Source organism: Somniosus microcephalus, chromosome 1 (genome assembly GCF_052327205.1).
Source record: "Somniosus microcephalus isolate GS21.2 chromosome 1, FLI_Smic_1.0, whole genome shotgun sequence".
Lineage (NCBI taxonomy): Eukaryota > Metazoa > Chordata > Chondrichthyes > Squaliformes > Somniosidae > Somniosus > Somniosus microcephalus.
This window is the reverse complement of record NC_140987.1, coordinates 143,947,204-143,970,716: the sequence shown is the minus strand read 5'-3', so window position 1 is coordinate 143,970,716 and position 23,513 is coordinate 143,947,204. Positions and strand designations below refer to the sequence as shown.

Below are 23,513 nucleotides of genomic sequence, written 5' to 3'. Positions count from 1 at the left end.
AGGTGGCCAATGGAGCTTTGATGTGACGCTGCACCTTGGCCTTTTGGCAGACTGCGCAGGTGTTGGCCCAGTCGCGGACATCCATATGCATGCCCCGCCAAACAAACTTGGACGACATCAACCTTTGCGAGGCCTTCATGCCTGGATGACGGCCCGTGTATGGTGTCAAATACACTTCGGCACCAGGCAACTGGCACGATAGGGCAAGGATCTCCTATGGAGAAGTCTCAAAGTAGCATGGTGCCTGCGGCATGGAATTTGACGTCGGCCGCGTGGAGGCTAGAGGGGCTGGTTCGGTAAGCTTGGACCTCTGGATCCGAGGCTTGATCCGCAGCCATGAGGGCAGCGTCGATGCCAAGCTGGACTGCCTGAACGTCGCGCGGGAGAGGCAATCCGCCACCAGGTTGTCTTTACCGGCCACGTGCTGAATATCAGTAGTGAATTCAGAGATAACGTCAACTGACATTGTTGTCCGGCTGACCACGGTTCGGCAGTCTTGGCCATAGCGAACGTTAGTGGCTTATGGTCTACAAAAGCAGTGAAAGGACGTCCCTCCAGCAAGAACTGGAAATGGCGGATGGCCAGAAAAAGAGCCAACAACTCCCGGTTGAAGGTACTGTACTTCCGCTCGTTTCGCCGTAGTTGACGGCTGAACGCCAGCGGTTACCACGTTCCATTTACCCACTGTTCCTGCACTGCGCCGATGGCGTAGTCTGACGCGTCGGTGAGGGCGATGGTGGCAGCGGGTGCGCCAGCATGGTCACGTTGGCGAGGGCGCTTTTTGTGTCAACAAACGCCCGGTACATGTCGACCGACCAGCTTACCGGATCCTTGCCAGACTTGTCCTTGGCCTCGTACAGGGGCTGCATGAGCAGAGCTGCCTTAGGCACGAAGCGGTACCATCCTGAGGAACTCCTGCAGGGCCCTGATGGTCTGCGGGCGTTGAAAAGATTTTACTGCCTCCACCTTCGTTTGCAAAGGAATTGCGCCGTCCGATGTGAAGCGATGGCCCAAGAAATCAATCTGTTGCAGGCCGAACTGGCACTTGGCCGGGTTGATGATCAGGCCATGTTGGCTGAGGCGTCTAAAGAGGGTGCGTAAATGGCAGATGTGCTCCTCTGTTGGAACTGGCAATGAGGATGTCGTCGAGGTAGACAAATATAAACTTGAGGTCCCGAAGTACGGAGTCCATCAGGCACTGGAAAGCCTGTGCAGCGTTCTTCAGCCCAAACGGCATCCACAGAAATTCGAAAAGGCCGAATGGGGTGATGACTGCCGTTTTCGGGAGGCCTTGCGGGTGCACGGGGACCTGGTGGTAGCCACGGATAAGGTCGACTTTGGGGGAAAATGGTATTTCCTGCCAAATGGGCAGAGAAATCTTGGATATGAGGGATCGGGTACCGATTAGGAGTAGTGGCGTCGTTTAGCCGCCGCATGGCCGCCATCCGCCGCCAGGTTTCGGGACAATGTGTAAAGGTGAAGACCAGGGACTATTCGACCAGCGAATAATCCCTAGCCGTTCCATCGTGGCGAACTCCGCTTTCGCAGCCGCGAGCTTGCCAGGTTCGAGTCGCCGGGCCCGTGCGTAGACTAGTGAGCCAGTAGTAGTGGTGTGATGTTCGACACCATGTTTCGTGGCCGTGGAGAAGGTGGGTCTGGTCAAGTCTGGGAAACCCCCTAGCAGGCGAGTGAACTCAGCCGGAGGCGGGAACGCACAGGAGACGGTGTGCGACATGGCGTTACTTCGGTGGCGAGGGATGGAGTGGAACGTGGCCGCATTGATTAAACGTCGGTGCCTTACATCAACCAGGAGGCTGTTGGCGCACAAGAAATCCGCACCGAGGGTGGCTTGCGAGACCTTGGCCGTGATTAATTCCCAGCCAAACTGCTGGCCGCCGAAACATACCTGGACCCTGCCGTCTGCTGAAGGTTCAAATAGTCCCGCCATTAGCCACCTCGAGGGATAGGCCGTGCCTCCCAGCCTGTATATCAAGATTTGACGCGGGTAGGATGCTACACTGCGCCCTGGTGTCGCATAGGAAACGTCGACCAGAGAGCGAGTCGGTGATAAACAGAAGCTTTCCAGCGTTTCCGATTGCCATCGCAGCCGCGGGGCGCCCATTAGAGCCAGTCCTCTTTTGCCAGAGTTGATTTTTTTTGGGGGCAAGAAGCTGCAGGGAGGGCGGCAACATCTTGCTTTCGCGCCAAAACGGGCGTGGTAGAAGCACAACCCCGCAAGTTGAGGAGCTGGGGCGGCATCTGTGGGGGATGGGCGCCTCGTGGCAGCGCAGTACTGCGTCACCGCGAAGATCTTGTCTGCTTCGGCAGCAAGCGCTGCGCAGTCTGACTTTGGACCGGGCCAGGGCAGCTTGTACTTGCTCTGGTAACTAACTGAGGAAGAGCTCCCTAAAGAGGAAGCATTCCGGTTCGGAGCCAAGGAGCGTGAGCATTTGGCTCATGAGCTCAGACAGCTTGAAGTCCCCGAGGCCGGGCATAGCGAGCAGTCGGCGGGCACGCTCCGACTTCGTGAGCCTGAAGACCTGATTGTTTCATACTTGCGGTCGTCCGGGGGGGTTCTCAAGCAGGCTGACGATCCGCGAGGCGGTGGAGCTGTCGAGTGCGGAGACCACGTAAAAGTAATGGGTCTGATCCGCAACGATGTTCCGTAGTGCAAACTGGGCTTCGACCTGGACGAACCACGAGGTTGCTTGTTGCTCCCAGAATTGCGATAGCTTCAATGCAATGGCGTTTGTTTCCATGCTTCGTTCCTTCTGCGAAAACCGTTCGCAAAAGTCGGGGTCACCAATGTAGGAATGTCTAATTCCTATTAAGAGACTGAGGTTGACTCAGGCGATCGACAAACTATGTTTAATATAAAACAAACTGAGTTTAACAAATCAATGCACGAGAACTACGAATACAGGTCTAGTCGGTTCGGAGGCTCCACGAGGACTGCTTGGGCGGTCCTGTGGCTGGCGTCATGACGTCATTGCGTTTTTCCCGCCGATGGGGATCACGTGATTAACGGCGTGACGTCATCGCGTTTGCCCGCGCTCTTAAAGGTACTGCGCTCTGTACATGCAAACAGTATATACAAAGATAGAGACTCTGGCTGTAGTTAACATATTGTTAAAGGGAATTATATACATTTGATCGGAGTCCCTTAGTGGCTCCGCCACAACGGCATCATTTAATAATACAAAATGTGATTTCCATGGATTCTGCACTGATGAGAGCATCAGCCATCTGCATTTATATAGTGTCTAATTTTTTTTAAAGTATTTCTATTTGTGATGCACTTTGGGGAAAATATGGAGAAACCTGCTGCTGGACTATGGAGAAAGACATTGGGAGAGGTCACCAAATGTCTAGTTCAAGATATGCTTTTAAAGAAAAGTGGAGAGGTGAATGGGAGTTTGTGTGGAGCTAAGTTGGCTGTTGGGACAAATGGAAGGGGCGGGGGGAAAAAACCAAACAAAAGGCCAGAGTCCGAGCTGTAGATGTCTTAATGCGCTTTACAGCCATTGAAGTGTAGTTACTGCTGTAATGTAGAGAAAGGCAGCAGTCAATTTGCACCTGGCAAGGTCCCACAAACAGTAATGAAATAAATGAACAGATCATCTGCCATAGTTTGCCCACTCACTTACTGTGTCTGTCCCTTTTGCCACTTCTTGCTCCCATATACCCAACTTACTGTGCCTCCTAACTTCGTGTCATCTGCAAAATTGGATATACAACTCTCTTCGTTCATCCAGTCCTCCTTCAGTACAGTACTAGTGTCAGCCTAGATTATGCACTCCAGTCTCTGGACCAGGGCTTGAACTCATGACCATCCGATTCCAAAGCGAGAGTGCTATCATTGAGCAAAGGCTGTCACTTTCTTGAACCATTGCAGTTGATTTGTTGAGTGTCTGACTTGCTAGGCCACTTCAGAGGACAGTTTGAGTCAACTATGTTGGAGTTGGACTGGAATCGCAGGCCAGACCAGGTAGGGTTGGCAGCTTTCCTTCCTAAAGGACATTAGTGAACCAGTTGGGTTTTTACAATCATCCGACAGCTTCATGGTCACTTTTACAGATGCCAGTTTTTATTTTTATTTTTTTAAACTGAATTCAAATTGCCATGGTTAGATTTGAACTGGCTTTCTCGATTACTAGTGCAGGCCTCATTCCATTACCAGCACACTCAGTGATGTGCTCTGATCTTGGCAGAGGATGGTGTTCACTGTCAAATGCAACCGATTGAGGAGCACATCATTGTGGTCGCAGTTGTAGAAGATATTGTTGGTCATTAAGTATATTCAAGAAAGAGTTGGATATATTTCTTAAGGCTAAAGGGATATGGGGAGAAGGCAGGGACCAGGTACTGAATTTGGATGATCAGCCATGATCTCATTGAATGGCGGAGCAGGCTCGAATGGCCTACTCCTGCTCCTATCTTCTATGTAGCTATGTGACTGACCACAGAGATGTCAGTCCTGTGACCAGGATAGAAATTAGATGAGGTTTGAACAGGCAAGAGTTGAGCACTGAGGTGTGACGCTGTAAACCCAAATAGATTATTTAACTTAATCAGAAGAATTCTTCAAATTCTGAAAGGTTTCACTGGGGTGAATAGAAGTGTGTAGAACCCTGTTAAAAGGGTGGTCCGGTGCAAAGAGGGACTTGGTGTTGAGGAAACATGGCTATAGATGAAAAACTTTTTTGTAGTACTAAGTAAGAAGGCAGTTGGAGAAACTCAGGATGCAAACGGAGCTTGATTATCCCGTTCACTGATCACCCATGTGCTCACTGAGCTACATTGGCTCCCGATCTGGCAACGCCTCAGTTTTAAAATTCTCATCCTAGTTTTCAAATCCCTCCTTGGCCTCGTCCATCCCTATCTCTAACCTCCTTGAGCCCTACAACCAACGTTCCTGTTGAGCAGTGAACCGCACAGCCGCTTGAAGCTCCTGCGTAGGCCGCTTGCCGGCTTCTCAACGGAAAAAAGTTTGAATAGGCTGCGCAGCCCCTTGACGGGGCTTGCATCCAAAAAAAAAAAATTAGGGAACTTTGCCTACAGCCTTCCTGGATCTCTGCTCCTCCATTTCTGGTCTCTTGTGCAACCCCTATTTTAATCGCTTCACCATTGGCAGCTGTGCTTTCAGCTGCCTAGGCCCTAAACTCTGGAATTTCTTCCCTAAACCCCTCTACCTCCTTTTTAAGTTGCCCCTTAAAATCTACCTGTTTGACCAAGTTTTTGGTTACCTCCTTTATGTTGCTCGCTATCAAATGCTCCTGTGAAGTGCCTTGGGATGTTTTACTATGTTAAAGGTGCTATATAAATGAAAATTTAATTATGCTGCTAGGTCAGTTGAGTAAAAATGATGCTAAAACTGTACAGTGCTCTGGATATTCTTGAGTTTAGTTTTGCTCACCTGAGACATAAGGAAATTTTTTTTTACTGGTGTGGTGAGGAACCACCCGGCTGACTGACTGGGAAAGACTGAATAAACTGGGGTTCTCTACCCTTTAGAAGGAAATGATTTGGATGGGGACCTTCTAAAATATGCAGGATACTAATGGCATAGGCAAGGTCAATCCTGAGCACTGCTTCAAGATATGCTAGGATACTAGAACTAGGTTAAAACTGGGGAAAGGGGAAATTAAGGAAAGGTTGTCAGGAAGCACATCACACAGTGATCAACACTTGGAATGGTCTCCTAGATAAAGTAATGGAAGCAAAAACTTGCGGCTTATTTGAATTCCGGATGATGAGTTGAGTGGACTGGATGGCCGTCATCTTGTGATCACATGGCCACTTAGATAAATTTTTGGTTTGCCTATTTAGGTATATTCTCTCAAAGCAAGAGTGCAAGATGGACATGCAGACTGCTGATCACACATAGGAAGGAAGTGGTTTGTTTGGTTCCTTGTTAAACTGATTGGATCTCTTTTTACGTATTCTTTGGGTAAATGGTTAACTTTCATTTGGAATAATGTCACAAGAAGGATGGGAGCAAGTTGTACATAAGTGAGTATCCTAAGGAAAACCATTAGGGAAAAATTGCATTGAATTATACAACACTTTGCAAGGTTCTTGGCTGATACATAGGCTATTGGGCAATGTGCAGCTTGTTGAATTTTTTTTTACAAGAGAGTGCTTGCTTAAGCCATCAAATAAGTCTAATGCTTTAACAGATGCTTGTTTTTTTGTGTATTTGTCACTTATAACTGATTTCCTTTTTTATAACCTGTCTCCCTATTGGAAACGAATTTGAAAACTGACAATTAAATTTTTGATGCAATTGTATTTTGTCATCTGCAGTGAAACATTAATTACCATGAATGTTCTTTTCATGCGAAGGCCATGAAATTTGATCAGAAATTCTTGGATGGGGAAGGAGAGAAGGATTGGTTCTAATTATTGCACGTAATCTGTATCCAGTAGATGAGTTTCAACTATGGACATATTTATACATGATTCTTTTCCCTTACAACTGTCTTTTAATGAGGCAACTGCCTAATTGCTGATTTCAGTTTTTGATCACGTAGCACACATACTTTTAGTAATCCAAATTTAATTTTATATTTCAGTTCGGATGAAAGGTCATCGACCTCAACATTAACACTTTCTCTCTCCACAGATGCTGCCTGACCTGCTAAGAATTTCCAGCATTTTCATTTTTTTTCATTTTATGTTCTTCCTTTTCAAATGCAATTCAAATGTTAGTTCAATTTTCCACAGTCATACTTTTGGACTCTGAGTACACCGAATCATGGGTTTACTTTGTGCTGTGATCCACCGATTATGAATTGGGTTGCACATCCATAACGCTATTTGTTTCATACAAATTATTTAGTGTTATCAAGAGTGGAGACTTCATCCTACCAGTTGGATTTGAATTTGGGTGTCTGATTAAAGGAGGGTGTGATTATCCACTCCCACTCTGCAACCCACATTCTTTTATAACTTGTTTTATTGTAGGAACAATGATGCTGAATTCTATAACCTTCTAAACTGTGAACCCTAATTTGAGTGTCAAATTCTTCTAGTTATTTTGTTTACCTCTTTTTTAAAGACCTGTTGGCCACAGATCTAATGTGCATATACCAGTTTTTTTTTTAATTATTTGTTCATGGGATATCCGCATCACTGGCAAGGCCAGCATTTATTGCCCATCCCTAATTGCTCTTGAGAAGTTTATCACTAAATATAGTTTCTTCAAATTAAAGATGAAAATGTTGTTCATTCTGAATTCTTTGCTTTACATTTTAGGTGATAATTATAGTCGTACTGTTTTTCTAGTTACTCCTTAGTTCAATATGATGTCTCTCCTCACTATAAAAACTATATTTCTCAACTCAGGATTCCTTTCCAGTTAATCTGTTTTCAGTACGTTAAAAACCATACCATATCTTGCGAGATCATATAGAAACATGTCGATTGTATATTTCCAAAAGAACAGTATAAACTGGCCATACAGGCAGATGTCTGGAAGCAAGAGAGTATCTTGCCATTAATTCACAACAGCACTACAACTGGTGCAAAGTGGACTGCTTTTTAAAAAAAAAAAAAAAAAAATCTTTCCCAGTGGAAAATAGTTGACCATCCTTGCAGTTCTTCTCCATTCAAACAAGCTGACTGGAATTGGGGAAGCATGCAAAATGGAAGTTTAATGGCAGCTATTTGCTTGCACATTTGCTAAAGTGGTTGGCTCTGTATAAACACACCAATGTTCTAGTGTCTCTTCCTGTGTGAAATTAACTTGCCTGTCTTTAATTGGTTAGAAAGAATAGAAAAGTAATGCTGTAGAAATCCAAATTACTGTACCAAGATTGAGGATCAAAGTTGGGCATTGAGACCTTTTATCAGTAGTGATTTATGTGGATTTGGCCATTTCAAATCAATTGGCAATAACCTGGGATAAAATGTTTGCAGAATAATCGTGATGCTTTCAAATGCAGCTCAATTGTGATGCAGGAGATTTAATTGGGCCTAATTTTGACTTCAAAATTGAATTAAATTAAAATTGGAGAGATGTATAATGGGTGCTGAATCGATATTGCCTGTCTTACACTATCACCCAAAGTCAAAATTATACCCATGGGACTTGCTAAGTACTGGCTCATTGCTCATTGGGGACGCAACATAGTAGTGGCAACTAGTACACGAGAGATGAGGCCTAGCAGCCTCCCAGGTCCCATGTGACCCCCGCCTCCCGAGACCTGGACCCCTCAAAGAAAAACAAAATAGAATTGATTTCCTTGATTGGGAGGCTGAATGTAGCATTTCCAGGGTTTGGGGAGACCTGGACAACCTTCTCACACACTGGTGGGTGGTTGGCTGAATTTCTGTTAGCATGGGGCAGATGGGTGCCAACAAAAGTGCTACAAGTGGCACTTGTGCACACTGACTCATGCAAATGAGGTGGCCTCCCACTGAACCCGCAAACTCTTTAGGAGAGTATTGAAGCATAATTGCCTGGACCGTTTCCTGTGGAATTTTGTGGCCTCCATGTATCTCTGGTACCCCTTTAACTATGGTTAAATCCATGTACGCAAGCCCTAGATTAACACACACCTTCCATTTGCAGCTGTTGTATTGGATGAAGTTGTACAATTTAATTAAAAATTAATGTAGCATTTAAAATATAGTCATTTCTAAAAATTGAATTCCTGATTAAGACTTGAGACTTCTCTGCTTCAGGATGGGTAATTGATGTGGTTTGTGATTTTTGGCTTAAAAAAAATCAAAAGACTATCCAATTGAATTTATTCACTAAGTTGGTACTAAATGGTGAAGCAAGTACAAAAAGGATGTGGTTTTCACATTCAAGTTACTTCAGTTCTCTTCGCGTAAGAATGTACTTCCTGTTGTGTGATTTTTCTCTTTTATATTTCGTCGAAGAAGCATTTTGTTATCTATACAATATTACTGAAACATTTGAGGAAAGTATCTCCAACACATGTATTTTTAACGCTTTGTACATTACAAGGAAATTGAATTTAAAATGTACACTGAAATTAAAGCATGTGGCATTTTGGTTCTATTGGTGTCGGGAATAGAGCAATGCTAGGCACATTAGTTTTTGAAAACCGTATTGTGCCATTGATGCTTAATCCTTCCTTTTCTATGTAAGATTTGACTTTATTTCAGAGTACATAAATGATTTAAGGCAACAGCATTGCAGTCAATGTCCAATTGCTGAGTCATTTGTTTCTAGTATCTGTAACTTTTGGTTAACTAGGAGGAAGGAAATTGAAGTTTGAATCTCTTTCTCTCTTTTGTCTTCCACCAGATTCACCAAGAAAGAATCTGACCTACATGGGGCCCAGCTTCATATTCAAGATCTGGAAACTGCGCTTCATTCCAAGGAGGCTAGCCTCGCCACTGCACTGGGAGGAAAGGAAGCCCTTGAGGAAGAAGTTGAGAATTTGCAGTCTCATCTTTCAAAGGTAACATTGTAACCTCAACAGTTGGGCTGGAAAAATCATTGAATTCTACCAGGCTGAAATTTTACTTTCAGTCAAAATCTTGCTTGGAGAAGTGCCATTGCTTCCCTTTCTCCCTCTCTTCTCTTCCCCCCCCCCCCCCCTCCCTGCCCCAATTCAGTGTTTGTTTTACTCTTGACTTTTTTGGGGGAAAGCTACAGCATTTCATATAATTTTTTCCTCTTCATTTAGGTATGAAGACCAGTGCTTTGCATTTGTTCATAGAACATTATCTTATCGTGCTCTCCTGCAACACCTCTTTCCATCCAATTTCTTTTGTTTGTGGGTTGCACAGCAGTGTAGCATGGAAGCCAGATACAAGGTTTAAATCTCGGTTCCCATTAATGTGCATATATCACAAGTTAACATTGCTGAATGTAATTGTAATTGGATTGAGTTTTGAGGGTTGGATTGTCTGGACTTGGAGGCTACAAGTTGGAAACCTCATGTTGAGTTTATTGCATTCAGTTTTATATGCAATTCTCGATCTCTTCACAATGGGTTTCAGCCAGAATTCTTTGAAAGTCTTGCATGCAGAATCTTGAGAATTGCCATCTGAAAATTCATCCAAATTCATTGGATGGCTAATTGTTCAGTTACTATCTTATCTATATTTGTGAAGTGCAACCTATTGTATGACTATGACTTCTGTCCATTGGGGGAACGCAGCATTGATCACTTGTATTTTAAAAAATCTCTTTCACACAACTTAAACCAACACAAAATTTGCAGCTGAGGTTTGGGGTTTTATTCAATGTGCTCTAAACCATTCCTTTGCTGAATGTTTGTTAATAGATTTTCACAAGCAGTGTTTAACTTGGCAATCATCCCTTCAATATTACTTTGGTACTGGGAAAACTGCGAAGAATACTGAACTGTAATTAAAGCAATAGTCCTTAGTTTTCAGCAGATGTGTATGTGCTTGGTCATTAGGAAGTGATCAATAGGTAAGAAAGTTTATTGTTCTGGTGAGCTAATACATAGTCCTTCTGTATTTAAAATATAATTGTTAAAGGAGAAGTAAGCATAGGGAGTCCCTCACCATAGAAGTCCACTCAGCACAGAAGGAGGCTAGCGTGTCTGCAGGTTCTTGGCTAGAGCAATCCAACTGCTCTACTCTCTCCCCATAGCCTTGTGTCTTCCTTTATATTCCTTAAGATGCAGTAGCCTCTGCCTACTGTAATTCCTGTAACAAAACATTCCATGCTCCTAACAACTTTCTGCATAAGGAAGTTTCTGCTAACTTCTCACCATTCTCTTAAGACATTGGAAGTAATGACCTCTCCTCGCAAAAAAAATTGTCTTCAGTGAACATGGTACAAGATGCCATCCGTGGAGAGAGAAATAGTCAACGTTTTGGGTCGCAACCCTTCTACAGTACTGCCTACTGTCAGAACTGCCAGTTCTGTAAAAGGGTTTCGACCCGAAACGTTGACTCTTTCTCTCTCCACAGATGTTGCCTGGCCTGCTGAGTTTTTCCAGCATTTTGTTATTTCGGATTTCCAGCATCTGCAGTATTTTGCTATCGCCATGCTACAAGATGCAATGCATACCTATGTTACCTATGATGCATGGCATCTGCAAATATGTTTCTAAAATAAACTGCAGTACTGTTGGTTCTATTATTTTGTAAACAGACTAATTATGTTTGAGTAGCATCTTTTATATTTTAAGGTAGTTAGAATTGAATTCTTGAAAATGATAATTAAAATCTCTTTCCTGTAGCTGGATGTTTCCTTAGCTGCTGTGAAGAAACAACTAGAAGAAGAGACCCTCTTGAGAGTAGACCTTGAGAATCGGTGTCAGAGCCTCACAGAGGAACTGGAGTTCAGAAAGAATATATATGAAGAGGTAAGTGTGCGCTGTTAAATGTAATACCACATTAATTGCAGTTCATATTTTTCTAATTACAGAAAACCATTTCAGTGAGACATATAGGAGGAGAAATTGGACACTGTTGTGCTTATTTTTTGGGGGTGAAAAAGTAAGATTCGGAAAACCAATTTTGGGTCTCGATCTCTTGCACCCAATTTCCCCCAGAAGTGCACCGGCTGCCAAATTGGAAGCCAAGGACCTCCAAGTGTGCAGGGTGCCTGCCTGAAACAGGTGTTTGGTGCTATAAATATGCAAGTCAAGATCCTAACTCCGATATTGGAACCCTGATGCAAAATTAGTCATCAACTGGGTGGAGCATGTGCTGCCCAGTTGTCCCGAGCCTTTAGCAGTCCTTAAAACAAGGCTGCCCACAAAAAGATGAAACTTTTTTTTAATATAGTTTCATGCCTGTGGAGCGAGCAGGAAAATACTATGGCAATTGCCAGCTCCAGCTCTCCCTTGTCTGCATTGCCTCCATAATGTAAATTTCTACAGGATAAATGTACCTAAATATTGAATCCAAGTGCAGTACTGTTACAACTAGAAAAAAAATCCAGTACTACAAAGGCTCAATCTATCACTTTTTTGAATGAACTATGGTGGAGACCATTTTAGGAAATGGTTTTGGCCACAGCATCAGTCAAAATACGAGCCAAAGCCACTTAAACATTTTTATATGCAGGTTGAGTTTTTTCATTTTTTTAAATTGCACATCAGAAGAGAGATTCTCCTGATTTGGAGCGTATCAAGTTAATTTTGAATTATTTTTGCAGCATATACTTATTGAACAGCAAATGCTAAATGCTGGTCCTTTTTTTGCCTACAGAACAAAATTGAATGAATATTACTGGGGTTTGGAATTTAAATTCACTTTTGTATTATGGCAGTCATCTTTCTAAAATGGTTGGTTGTACTTGCCATATGATACTCCCACTGCACTCCTAAAGCTACCTTCTACCATGTATCAAGAGATCAGGGAAGTCTTTAGTTATTGTAGTCTGCTACAATAGCTTGCACATCTCGCATGGAAGAATATATGAGCATTTTACAGGGGGAAGAGTGGGAAACCTAATGGGTTAGGAAAGTTTAAGGGGGTGAAAGGGCAAAAGGCAAAGTAGTTTTGAAAGAGTAAAAATGCTTAGTGGTTGAAATGTTGACCTTTGCAGAAAGGGCAAAGATGAGCAGTTATGACATTGGATGCACAGCAGGTGTGGGCTTTGGACAAATGGAGACGATTTACTCGGGTAAGGCAGAGTGAGACTGATGAGGGTGAGACCAAGGAGAGATTTGAGGATGAGCAAATTTGAAGTTAATTTCTAGTGTAGTGAGTCAGTGGAGGTTGCAAAGGAATGATATGCAGGAATAGAGTTCCAGATTAATTGAAGTTTGTGGAGGAAGGGAGATAATCAAGGAACACTTTTTAAATTAGTTTTTATAGGATGTAGGTGTCGCTGGCAATGCCAGCATTTATTGCCCATCCCTAATTGCCTTTGAGAAGGTGGTGGTGAGCTGCCGCCTTGAATCGCTGCAGTCCATGTGGTGAAGGTATTCCCACAGTGCTGTTAGGTAGGGAGTTCCAGGATTTTGACCCAGCGATGATAGATTGGCAATATACTTCTAAGTCAGGATGATGTGTGACTTGGAGGGAACTTGGAGGTGGTGGCCTTCCTATGCATCTGCTGCCTTTGTCCTTTTAGGTGGAAGAGGTTGCGGGTTTGGGAGGTGCTGCCGAAGAAGCCTTGGCGAGTTGCTGCAGTGTATCTTGTAGATGGTACACACTGCAGCCACGGTATACTGGTGGTGGAGGGAGTGGATGTTTAAGGTGGTAAAGGGGTGCCTTTGTCCTGGATGGTTGAGGATGTGAGCGATCAATCCTTGAACAGATCAGCTGCCATTTGCCTTTTTAGGGTAATAAATGCTCCAAGATGTTTGAGAAAGGAGAGGAAACTAAAACTGAGCATTAGTAGCAGAGTTAGTGGAGATGACCAATGGAATGGTTGAAGGGCTACATTTGGAGAAAGTTAGAAGGGAGAGGGGTTTAGGGAGAGTTTGAGTCTATGATCAAGATGGTTGAAAAGTGACATTGAAGATGGAGTAGTGGGGCCAGAGTTCGAACACCAAGACATTGCATGCAAGTGTGTGGGCTGGCGGACATTGCAAAGTTAGGACAGGGTAAAGCTATGGAGTGATTATGTAGATCTGGATCTTGAATTCAGAGTATTGGGCTAAGCAGTAGGCAGCAAGCCAGTGAAGGCTGCCAAGCACAGGGGTGATGTGCAAGTGGGACTACAAGTGTGGAATAGGATGCGGGCTACAGAATTTTTGACAAGTTGAGGTTCTTGTTTGGTGGAGCTTGGGGCAACTAACTAGGAAAATGTTGAGATTGAGCATGATGGGGAGGGGTTAATAAGGCATGGATGAAAGTTGAAATGGTATTGGGGATGACATGAAAGGTGGATACAGGTCATGTTGCAAAAGTGGACTTGGGCTGTCTTGGTAATGGGATTATAGGGTTTGAAGTTCAGCACTGGATCCAATACAATACCAAGGTTGTGCATCATCTGGATTTGTCTGAACAGTTAGCTGGACAGGGGGATGGAATTGGAGTTTAAAGTGCAGGGATTTTGGCAGGAGCTGAGCAGGATGGCTTTGGTTTTTGTCAATATTAAGTTGGGAAAGTTCTGGCCCCTTTTATTGATTTGATGCCTAACCACTAATCAAACAGCACATTGGTGCTTGTAGAGTTGAGGTTGGTGCTGGAGATGTAGAGCTGGATGCTGGAGCATAGATCTAACTCGCTCCTTAAAGATAATGCTGCTTAGGGCCAGTATATGGATGAAGAAAAGGAGGAGGCCAATGATAGTCTTGGGACACTCAAGCTGACCTTGCAAGGGGTGGGATGAGAAGGTGTTGCTTCTGATGGAACAGGTATCATTGGAACCAAGCGAATGAGATTTCAAGAGGTGAACTGGAAGAGAGACTGGAGTATGTTGGATTTATCGATAATATTGAATATCCGAGAGGCTGAGGAGAACTGGGGGGTAATGCAGCACAATTGCAGAGGATGCCACTGGTGGCATTGACTATGGTAGTCTTGCTGCTGTGGGCAAAGTGGAAACCAGATGAGAGATTTGAAAAAAGGAGGCAAGTGTAGAGCTGGGTGGCAGTGAAGTGATTGAATGCCTTCAAGAGAGAGAATTTGAAATGGAGATTGAAGGTGAGATTTTCGAGGAATGGGTGATGACCACTGTTTTCCTGGCAATTCTGTTGGAGTTACAGTAGGAAACTGGCAACCCTCTAGGAATTTCAGGGCCTGTAATGTTGTTTAAAAATGAATTGGAAAAATATTTGAAAATTAGTAATAGGATATGGGATAAGAGCAGTGAAATGGGATTAGTGTAGATAGCTCCATTTGAAGAGCTAGCATTGGCACAGGTCAGTGGGCCAAATGACCCGTGTGTTCAAATTTTCTGATTCTGTGTGTTAGGGAAGATGAAACTCCGAATTGGCTTTGTCGGTGACTGAAACCTTGGAGTTGGTGAGGCCATGCATGATAATGAGATTGACTGGGTGGCTGTGAAAGTTAATGTGTTGGGTGAAGTGAGTAAGGACAGAGAAATTGGGGCAAAGGGAGTTTAGGGGAAAAAGTATGGACTTAGTGACTGAAGTAGGAATTTCAACTCTAAGTGGAATATGGCGGTTGTTGAGATTGAATTCAGGTGAACAGGCGGATGAAGCTGCAGGCACATTGGTGTGGGCAAGAACCAAGAATGGAAAGCTTATGAAACTTTTGAAAGAATCGGCTTTTCTTGTAGATCTTAGATTCCCTTTTTATTCCAATGTATACCCAGCTTCCCCAGGCAATCTCGATACTGTAATTTCCCATGCAATTAAGTTTCCCAAAACAAACCCATTGTAATGTATTACTACGTTGATGCTCTGGACTACCAGGTCACGTCATCAGATTCCATCTGTCTATCCTGTAAGTAAAGTTTATATATTTCTTTTAAAAACTCAAGATGGCTGAGATGTAAACTTGAGCATTTGTTTGGTCTTGCTACTCCACATACTTGTGGTTCTTTTCTATGATTCCAGGAAATCAAAGAAACCAAAAAGAGACACGCGACTCGTCTGGTTGAGGTGGATACAGGTCGGTTTGTTGAATATGAGCACAAGCTGGCCCAAGCTCTGCAGGAATTGAGAGAACATCATGATCAACAAGTGAAAATCTATAAAGAAGAACTAGAGAGAAACTTCCACAATAAGGTAATAGAAACTTTCCCCCCCTACATGGGAGAGAATCCAGTGCATCAAAAAAAAATGGTGTTTCAAGGAAAATCAGTACCTAGGTTTAACCAATTTTTAAACTTTTTACACTCAAATCTATCTGCAGTTTTAAAAACTTCTTTGATCTTTTCATTTAGCTATTATTGTTCCAGTGGAAAAAGGCTTCAATTTTCTGAGTAGTCTTGAGTGTCACCTCTTAACCCTGGAATCATTCTAGTCAATCTTCACTGTGTCCTTTCCATGGCTTTAATAGCCTTCCTATGATGGCATGTCCAGAGCTGTTTGGAATACTCCAAATGTGTCTTGTGCAAATTCAATGTCCACATGTATGAAACACCAAAATAATTTGCCTTTTCATGGTCTTTTTAACCTGCACTCTCAACCTTTAATGATCTCTGTACTTGTATCTTTAAATCTCTGTTCCTCTTAAGATTTTATCACTTGAGGTTATGCTTCCTTTCATTTTTTTTCCAAACATGTACGCTATCCAACTTTTTTATTAGAATTGTCATGCTTCTAAAATTACATTAATGGGGAATAGCTCCTGATTGCTCAGAAATGTATACATCAGAACACAATAACTAATGTTGAGATTCCACTCCATAGTATCCAATAACCTTGGCAAGAAGTGTTTGCTGAGACTAATTTTTCAAGTGTTCCTATGTAAGTGATAACTAACTTGGAGATGACGCTGATTCTAGACAGTTACACTAATCACACCATTCCAATAAATGGCCACATTTGCAACATCAAATGACTGGAAGAGCTGCAAGCAAAATCATAAGTGACTTCTCTCTTTCTGTCTATGTGGAAATATTTTATTGCCTCAATTTTTTCTATCAAGTTTTTTGCTTTAAAACAATTTTAATGCTTGTTTGCATTGGCTAGTTTAATAGCTAAGGGTTGCATGGATTCAATTGTATGTTTTGTATGTTTTGCTTATTTATTTACAACGGTTTTACATTCATTGCTGCAGCTAGTACCCATATTTGCTCCATCACCAAGACCGCCTACTTCCACCTCCGTAATGTCGCCCACCTCAGCTCATCTGCTGAAACCCTCCTCCATCATGCCTTTGTTACCTCCTAGACTCAATTATTGCAATGCTGTCCTGGCTGGCTTCCCATCTTCCACCCTTTGTAAACTTGAGCTCATTCAAAACTCTGCTGCCCATATCCTAACTCGCACCGAGTCCCGTTTACCCATTGCCCTTGTGATCGCTTGCCTACATCAGCTCCCAGTCCAGTAACGCTTCGATCTTAAAATTCTCATCCTTGTTTTTAAATTCCTCCAAGGCTTCGCCCCTTCCAATCTCTAACCCCCTCCAGTCCTACAATCCTCCCAAGATCTCTACGCTTCTCCAATTCTGACCTCTTGCGCATCACTGATTTTAATTGATCCACCATTGGCGGCCATGCCTTCAGCTGCCTAGGCCCTAAGCTCTGGATTTCCCTCCCTAAACCTCTCTGCCTCTCGCTCCTTAAAACCTACCTCTTTGACCAAGCTTTTGATCACCTGGCCTAATATCTCCTTGTGTGGCTCGATGTCAAATTTTGTTTGATAAAGCTCCTGTGAAGCACCTTGGGACATTATAGTCTGTTAAAGGTGCTATATGAATCCAATTTGTTTACCAATGGCTGCTTTGATCCTGGCACAAAACTGCATATGTGCCACAGAAGGGGAAGCAATGATGGGTGTGACTGAGCAGTTCAGAGTTTTCTTTGCATATCACTTGGCTTAAAAAAAAACACTTGATCTGGTAGGGAGATGCAATATGTAGATTGGGGTTTACAGTACTTGTATTACAGTAATGAGAAATAGATCAACTTAGAAAATTGGCTTGCCAGGATAATGCTTTATACTGAAGGAATTCTGAAGAGCTGAAAATACTAGTCACCGCAAATGCACCTGTTACATTTTTTAATAGAACTAACGCTGCTAAATGTCTACAGTTTAAATGTCAAATTAATGCTCTTTAGCTAAATCTCATCAGTATTCAATATCCTCATTGCCCTGTAGATTATTAATTCTTTTTAAAACTCTACAGCCACAAAATTGCATATCTATCTAATCATGGCATTCAAATTTAGGGTAATTTGACAGCATAGCTGAATAAGTGACTCAATTGTGAACCATTTTGAGAAACTGCAGATTTTGAAATTTCCTGAGTAATGATGTATGTTTTTCAGCTTGAAAATGCAAGGCTTGCCTCAGAGATGAACACCCGGTCAACCAAGGCAGCTGAAGAGGAGCTAAAGGAAAATGCCATGAGGATAGAGAGCCTCAGCACTCAGTTGTTCAACATGCAAAAAGATGTAAGTAAATTTATTAATTGAATTTGAAATATAATCAGTAAATTTAAACGCTTTTAACTCTTAATCTCATTCTGCCTCCTTGCCATAGTCTAGAGTCTGGCAAGACAGGGCTCAGGAATTGGAAGAAGCTCTGGAAAAAGAGAGGGATGGAAATCGCAGGCTGCTAACCGAAAAGGAAAAAGAAATGGCGGAGATCAGAGCTCAGATGCAGCAGCAGCTAAATGAATATGAAGATCTTTTGGATGTTAAGTTAGCATTGGATATGGAAATTAGTGCGTACAGGAAACTGCTGGAGGGTGAAGAGGAGAGGTAATCTTCTTTGGTCTGACAAATTTGTAACATCTACTTTAAAGTTTTTTAAGGGGGCTATGTTGAAGATCATATTTTAACATTGTTTTTATCCACACTTTTTTTTGTTCCCTCCCGACATGATGACCTGGATTTTGCGGTCGGTATGTACTCACTCCGAGTACGCCGCCATTCCTTTGAAATCCACCGCAAGTTCGGGATTTCTGCATGCGTGAAATCCAGAACTTGCAGTCTGTCAACATACGTGTTGACAGGCCATCCGCGTGGACCACGAAAAGGCAATTGCTGGTGCAGAGTTTAGCTATTTGCCCACCGAGCGGTGGCGTAGTGGTTATGTCACTAGACAAGTAAGCCAGAGGCTCAGCCAAATGCTCTGAGGATATGGGTTCAAATCCCACCACGGCAGCTGGTGGAATTTAAATTCAATTCAATTTAATTCTGGATATAAATGTTAGTCTTAGTAATGGCGACCATGATACCATTGTCGATTGTTGCAAAAACCCACCTGGTTCACTAATGTCCTTTTTTAGGGAAGGAAGTCTGGCCTACATGTGACTCCAGACCCACCGCAATGTGGTTGACTCTTAATGCCCTCTGAAATGGCCTAGCAAGCCACTCAGTTGTAAACAACCGCTACGAAAAACAATAAGAATAAAACCGGACAGACCACCCGGCATCGACCTCGGCACCGGAAACGACAATGGCAAACCCAGCCCTGTCGACCCTGCAAAGTCCTCCTTACCAACATCTGGGGGCTTGTGCCAAAATTGGGAGAGCTGTCCCACAGACTAGCCAAGCAACAGCCTGACAGTCATAATTACCGAATCATACCTTACAACCAATGTCCCAGACACCACCATCCCTGGGTATGTCCTGTCCCACCGGCAGGACAGACCCACCAGAGGTGGTGGCACCGTGGTATACAGTCGGGAGGGAGTAGCCCTGGGAGTCCTCAACATTGACTCAGGACCCCATGAGGTCTCATGGCATCAAGTCAAACATGAGCAAGGAAACCTCCTGCTAATTACCACCTACCGCCCTCCCTCAGCTGATGAATCAGTACTCCTTCATGTTGAACACCAATTGTTAGAAGCACTGAGAGTAGCAAGGGCACAAAATGTCCTCTGGGTGGGGGACTTCAATGTCCATCAAGAGTGGCTCAGTAGCACCACAACTGACCGAGCTGGCCGAGTCCTAAAGGACATAGCTGCCAGACTGGGTCTGCGACAGGTGGTGAGGGAACCAACAAGAGGGAAAAACCTACTTGATCTCGTCCTCCCCAATCTACCTGTTGCGGATGCATCTTTCCATGACAGCATTGGTGGAAGTGACCACCGCACAGTCCTTGTGGAGACGAAGTCCCGTCTTCATGTTGAGGATACCCTCCACCGTGTTGTGTGGCACTACCACCGTGCTAAATGGGACAGATTTCGAACAGACCTGGCAACTCAAAACTGGGCATTCATGAGGCGCTGTGGGCCATCAGCAGCAGCAGAATTGTATTCAACCACAATCTGTAACCTCATGGCCCGGCATATCCCTCACTCTACCATTACCATCAAGCCAGGAGATCAACCCTGGTTTAACGAAGAGTGCAGGAGAGCATGCCGGGAACAGCACCAGGCATACCGAAAAATGAAGTGTCAACCTGGTGAGGCTACAACACCGGACTACTTGCATGCCAAACAACGGAAGCAACATGCGATAGACAGAGCTAAGCGATCTCGCAACTATCGGATCAAATCAAAGCTCTGCAGTCCTGCCACATCCAGTCGTGAGTGGTGGTGGACAATTAAACAGTTAACAGGAGGAGGAGGCTCCAAAAATATCCCCATCCTCAATGATGGTGCAGCCCAGCACGTGAGTGCAAAAGACAAGGCTGAAGCATTTGCAACTATCTTCAGCCAGAAGTGCCGAGTGGATGATCCATCTCGGCCTCCTCCTGAGGTCCCCAGCATCACAGATGCCAGTCTTCAGCCCATTCAATTCACTCCACGTGATGTCGAGAAACGGCTGAAGACACTGGATACTGCAAAGGCTATGGGCCCTGACAACATTCCGGCAATAGTACTGAAGACTTGTGCTCCAGAACTAGCTGCGCCCCTAGCCAAGCTGTTCCAGTACAGCTACAACACTGGCATCTAGCCGGCAATGTGGAAAATTGCCCAAGTATGTCATGTCTACAAAAAGCAGGACAAATCTGACCTGGCCAATTACCGTCCCATCAGTCTACTCTCAATCATCAGCAAAGTGATGGAAGGTGTCGTCGACAGTGCTATCAAGCGGCACTTACTCAGCAATAACCTGCTAACTGACGTCCAGTTTGGGTTCCGCCAGGGCCACTCAGCTCCTGACCTCATTACAGCCTTGGTCCAAACATGGACAAAAGAGCTGAACTCGTGAGGTGAGAGTGACTGCCCTTGACATCAAGGCAGCATTTGATCGAGTGTGGCATCAAGGAGCCCTAGCAAAACTGAAGTCAATGGGAATCAAGGGGAAAACTCTCCATTGGTTGGAATCATACCTATTGATGCGCTATCAATTACTCATAAAAGACAGAGTTAAGAGAGTAACTAAAGGCTTTTATTAGCAAAGAACAGAGCATGCCTCTCGTGGTTGACTGGGTTCCAAGAAGGCAGGGGGCTGCAGGTCAATCACCTTTATACCTGAGCCTGTGTGGGTGGAGCCAGCCGAGACATGTTGAGGCATGCATAGGTACAACAGTGTGTAACAACAACAACAACAGTGGTTTACCACATTCACCCCTTGTTTAAAATCGAGTCCGGCGGGGTGAAGTGTACTAAAGGTTCGTGTAAGTAAGTCTATCAGGTGGCCTTGTATGCCGTCCTGATCGTCGTCGTGGTGGCGGCGGTGATGGTGCAGCATCCAACGTTGAATCTGGCGTCTCATTGAGTGGTTGGGTGGTCAATGACGGGTCCTGGGGCTGCGGCATGCCGTCTAGCGGGGTTGGGTTGTGGGTAGTGGTGGATGGCAATGGTAGTGTTTCAGGGGCACCCAAAGGTGCGAGATCTCGTGTGGGGGCTGTGTCCTCCCGCCCGTCCGGGTACGCTACGTAAGCGTACTGGGGGTAGGCGTGGGTAGTGGTGGATGGCGAGGGGGGTGTTTCGGGAGCACCCGAAGGTGCGAGGTCTCGTATGGAGACTGTGTCCTCCTGCCCGTCCGGGTACACCACGTAAGCATACTGAGGGTTGGCATGGAGGAGGCTCACCCTCTCGACCAGGGGGTCCGTCTTATGGGACCTCACGTGCTTCCGCAGTAGGACGGGTCCTGGAGAAGTCAGCCATGTCGGTAACGAGATCCCCGATGTGGACTTCCTGGGGAAGGAGAACATTCTCTCGAGGGGTAGCATTGGTTGCTGTACAGAGCAGTGACCGAATGGAATGGAGCACCGCAGGGAGGACTTCCTGCCAGCGAGAGGTCGGAAGGCCCTTAGATTTCAAGTTTAAAAGGACTGCCTTCCAGACCGTCGCATTCTCCCTTTCCACCTGGCCATTCCCCCGGGGGTTGTAGCTGGTGGTCCTGCTTGTAGCGATACCTCTCGAGAGCAGGTACTGCCGGAGTTCGTCGCTCATAAAGGATGAGCCCCTGTCGCTATGAATATAGCTAGGGAAACCGAACAAGGCAAAGAGGTCATTCAGACATTTAATGACCGTGGTACTGGTCATGTCTGAGCAAGGGATGGCAAACGGGAAACGGGAGTACTCATCAATTATGTTGAGGAAGTACACATTGCGGTCGGAGGAGGGGAGGGGCCCTTTAAAATCGACGCTCAGCCGTTCAAAGGGGCGCGTGGCTTTGATCAGGCTTGCTCTGTCTGGCCTATAAAAATGCGGTTTGCACTCGGCACAGATTTGGCAGTTCCTGGTCATGGTCCTGACCTCCTCGATGGAGTAGGGCAGGTTACGGGATTTGATGAAGTGAAAAAACCTGGTGACCCCCGGGTGGCAGGGGTCATTGTGGAGGGTCTTCAGTCTATCGACCTGCGCGTTGGCGCATGTACCATGTGATAGGGCATCTGGGGGCTCATTGAGTTTCCCGGGCCGGTACAAGATATCGTAATTGTAGGTGGAGAGTTCAATTCTCCACCTCAAGATCTTGTCGTTCTTGATTTTGCCCCTCTGCTTATTATTAAACATAAAAGCTACTGAACGCTGGTCAGTGAGCAGGGTAAATCGTTTTCCGGCCAGGTAATGCCTCCAATGTCGCACAGCTTCCACAATGGCCTGGGCCTCCTTTTCGACAGAGGAGTGTCGAATCTCGGGGCCCTGGAGGGTCCTTGAGAAAAAGGCCACGGGTCTCCCCGCCTGGTTAAGGGTTGCAGCTAGGGCAAAGTCGGATGCGTCGCTCTCCACTTGGAAAGGGATGGACTCATCCACTGCGTGCATTGTGGCCTTCGCAATATCTCCTTTTATGAGAGTGAAGGCTGCACAGGCCTCTGCTGTCAGGGGGAAGGAGGTGGACTTGATGAGGGGTCTGGCTTTGTCCGCATAGTTGGGCACCCACTGAGCATAGTACGAGAAAAACCCTAGGCATCTCTCCAGTGCTTTTTGGCAGTGGGGGAGGGGGAGCTCCATAAGGGGGCGCATCCTGTCGGGGTCGGGGCCGATGACTCCGTTCTCCACTACACAACCAAGAATGGCAAGGCGCTTGGTGCGAAACACACATTTGTCCTTGTTGTATGTTAGGTTCAGCCGCTGGGCCGTACGGAGGAATTTCTCTAGATTAACATCATGGTCCTGCTGGTCGCGGCCGCAGATGGTGACGTTGTCTAGATAGGGGAAAGTGGCCTGGAGCGCGTTCTGGTCGACCATCCGGTCCATCTCCCGTTGGAAGACTGAAACCCCGTTGGTGACGCCGAAGGGAACTCTGAGGAAGTGGTAGAGACGACAGTCAGCTTCAAAAGCTGTGTACTGGCGGTCCTCAGCCCTGATGGGGAGCTGGTGGTATGCCGACTTCAGATCAATCGTTGAGAACACCCGGTATTGTGCTATCTGATTGACCATGTCAGATATGCGGGGGAGTGGGTATGCATCTAGCTGGGTGTAGCGATTGATCGTCTGGCTGTAGTCAATAACTAGGCGCTGTTTTTCGCCAATCTTCACTACCACCACTTGTGCTCGCCATGGGCTGGTGCTACTTTCAATAATCCCTTCCTTCAGGAGTCTTGCTACCTCGGATTTAATGAAACTCCTATCCCCGGCACTGTAACGCCTGCTTTTGGTAGTGATGGGCT

At 45.0% G+C, this 23,513-nt stretch overlaps 1 protein-coding gene across 1 annotated transcript in view; it reads left to right on the top strand.

Moving 5' to 3' along the window:
- Nucleotides 1–23,513, top strand: part of lmnb1 (lamin B1) — a 96,983-nt gene that overhangs the window by 60,050 nt on the left and 13,420 nt on the right. The window contains exons 2-6 of the mRNA XM_085986403.1: nucleotides 9,281–9,437; nucleotides 11,199–11,324; nucleotides 15,444–15,614; nucleotides 17,825–17,950; nucleotides 18,039–18,259. Of these exons, the coding sequence (XP_085842529.1) occupies nucleotides 9,281–9,437; nucleotides 11,199–11,324; nucleotides 15,444–15,614; nucleotides 17,825–17,950; nucleotides 18,039–18,259 (801 nt within the window). The remainder of the gene's footprint in view (nucleotides 1–9,280; nucleotides 9,438–11,198; nucleotides 11,325–15,443; nucleotides 15,615–17,824; nucleotides 17,951–18,038; nucleotides 18,260–23,513) is intronic.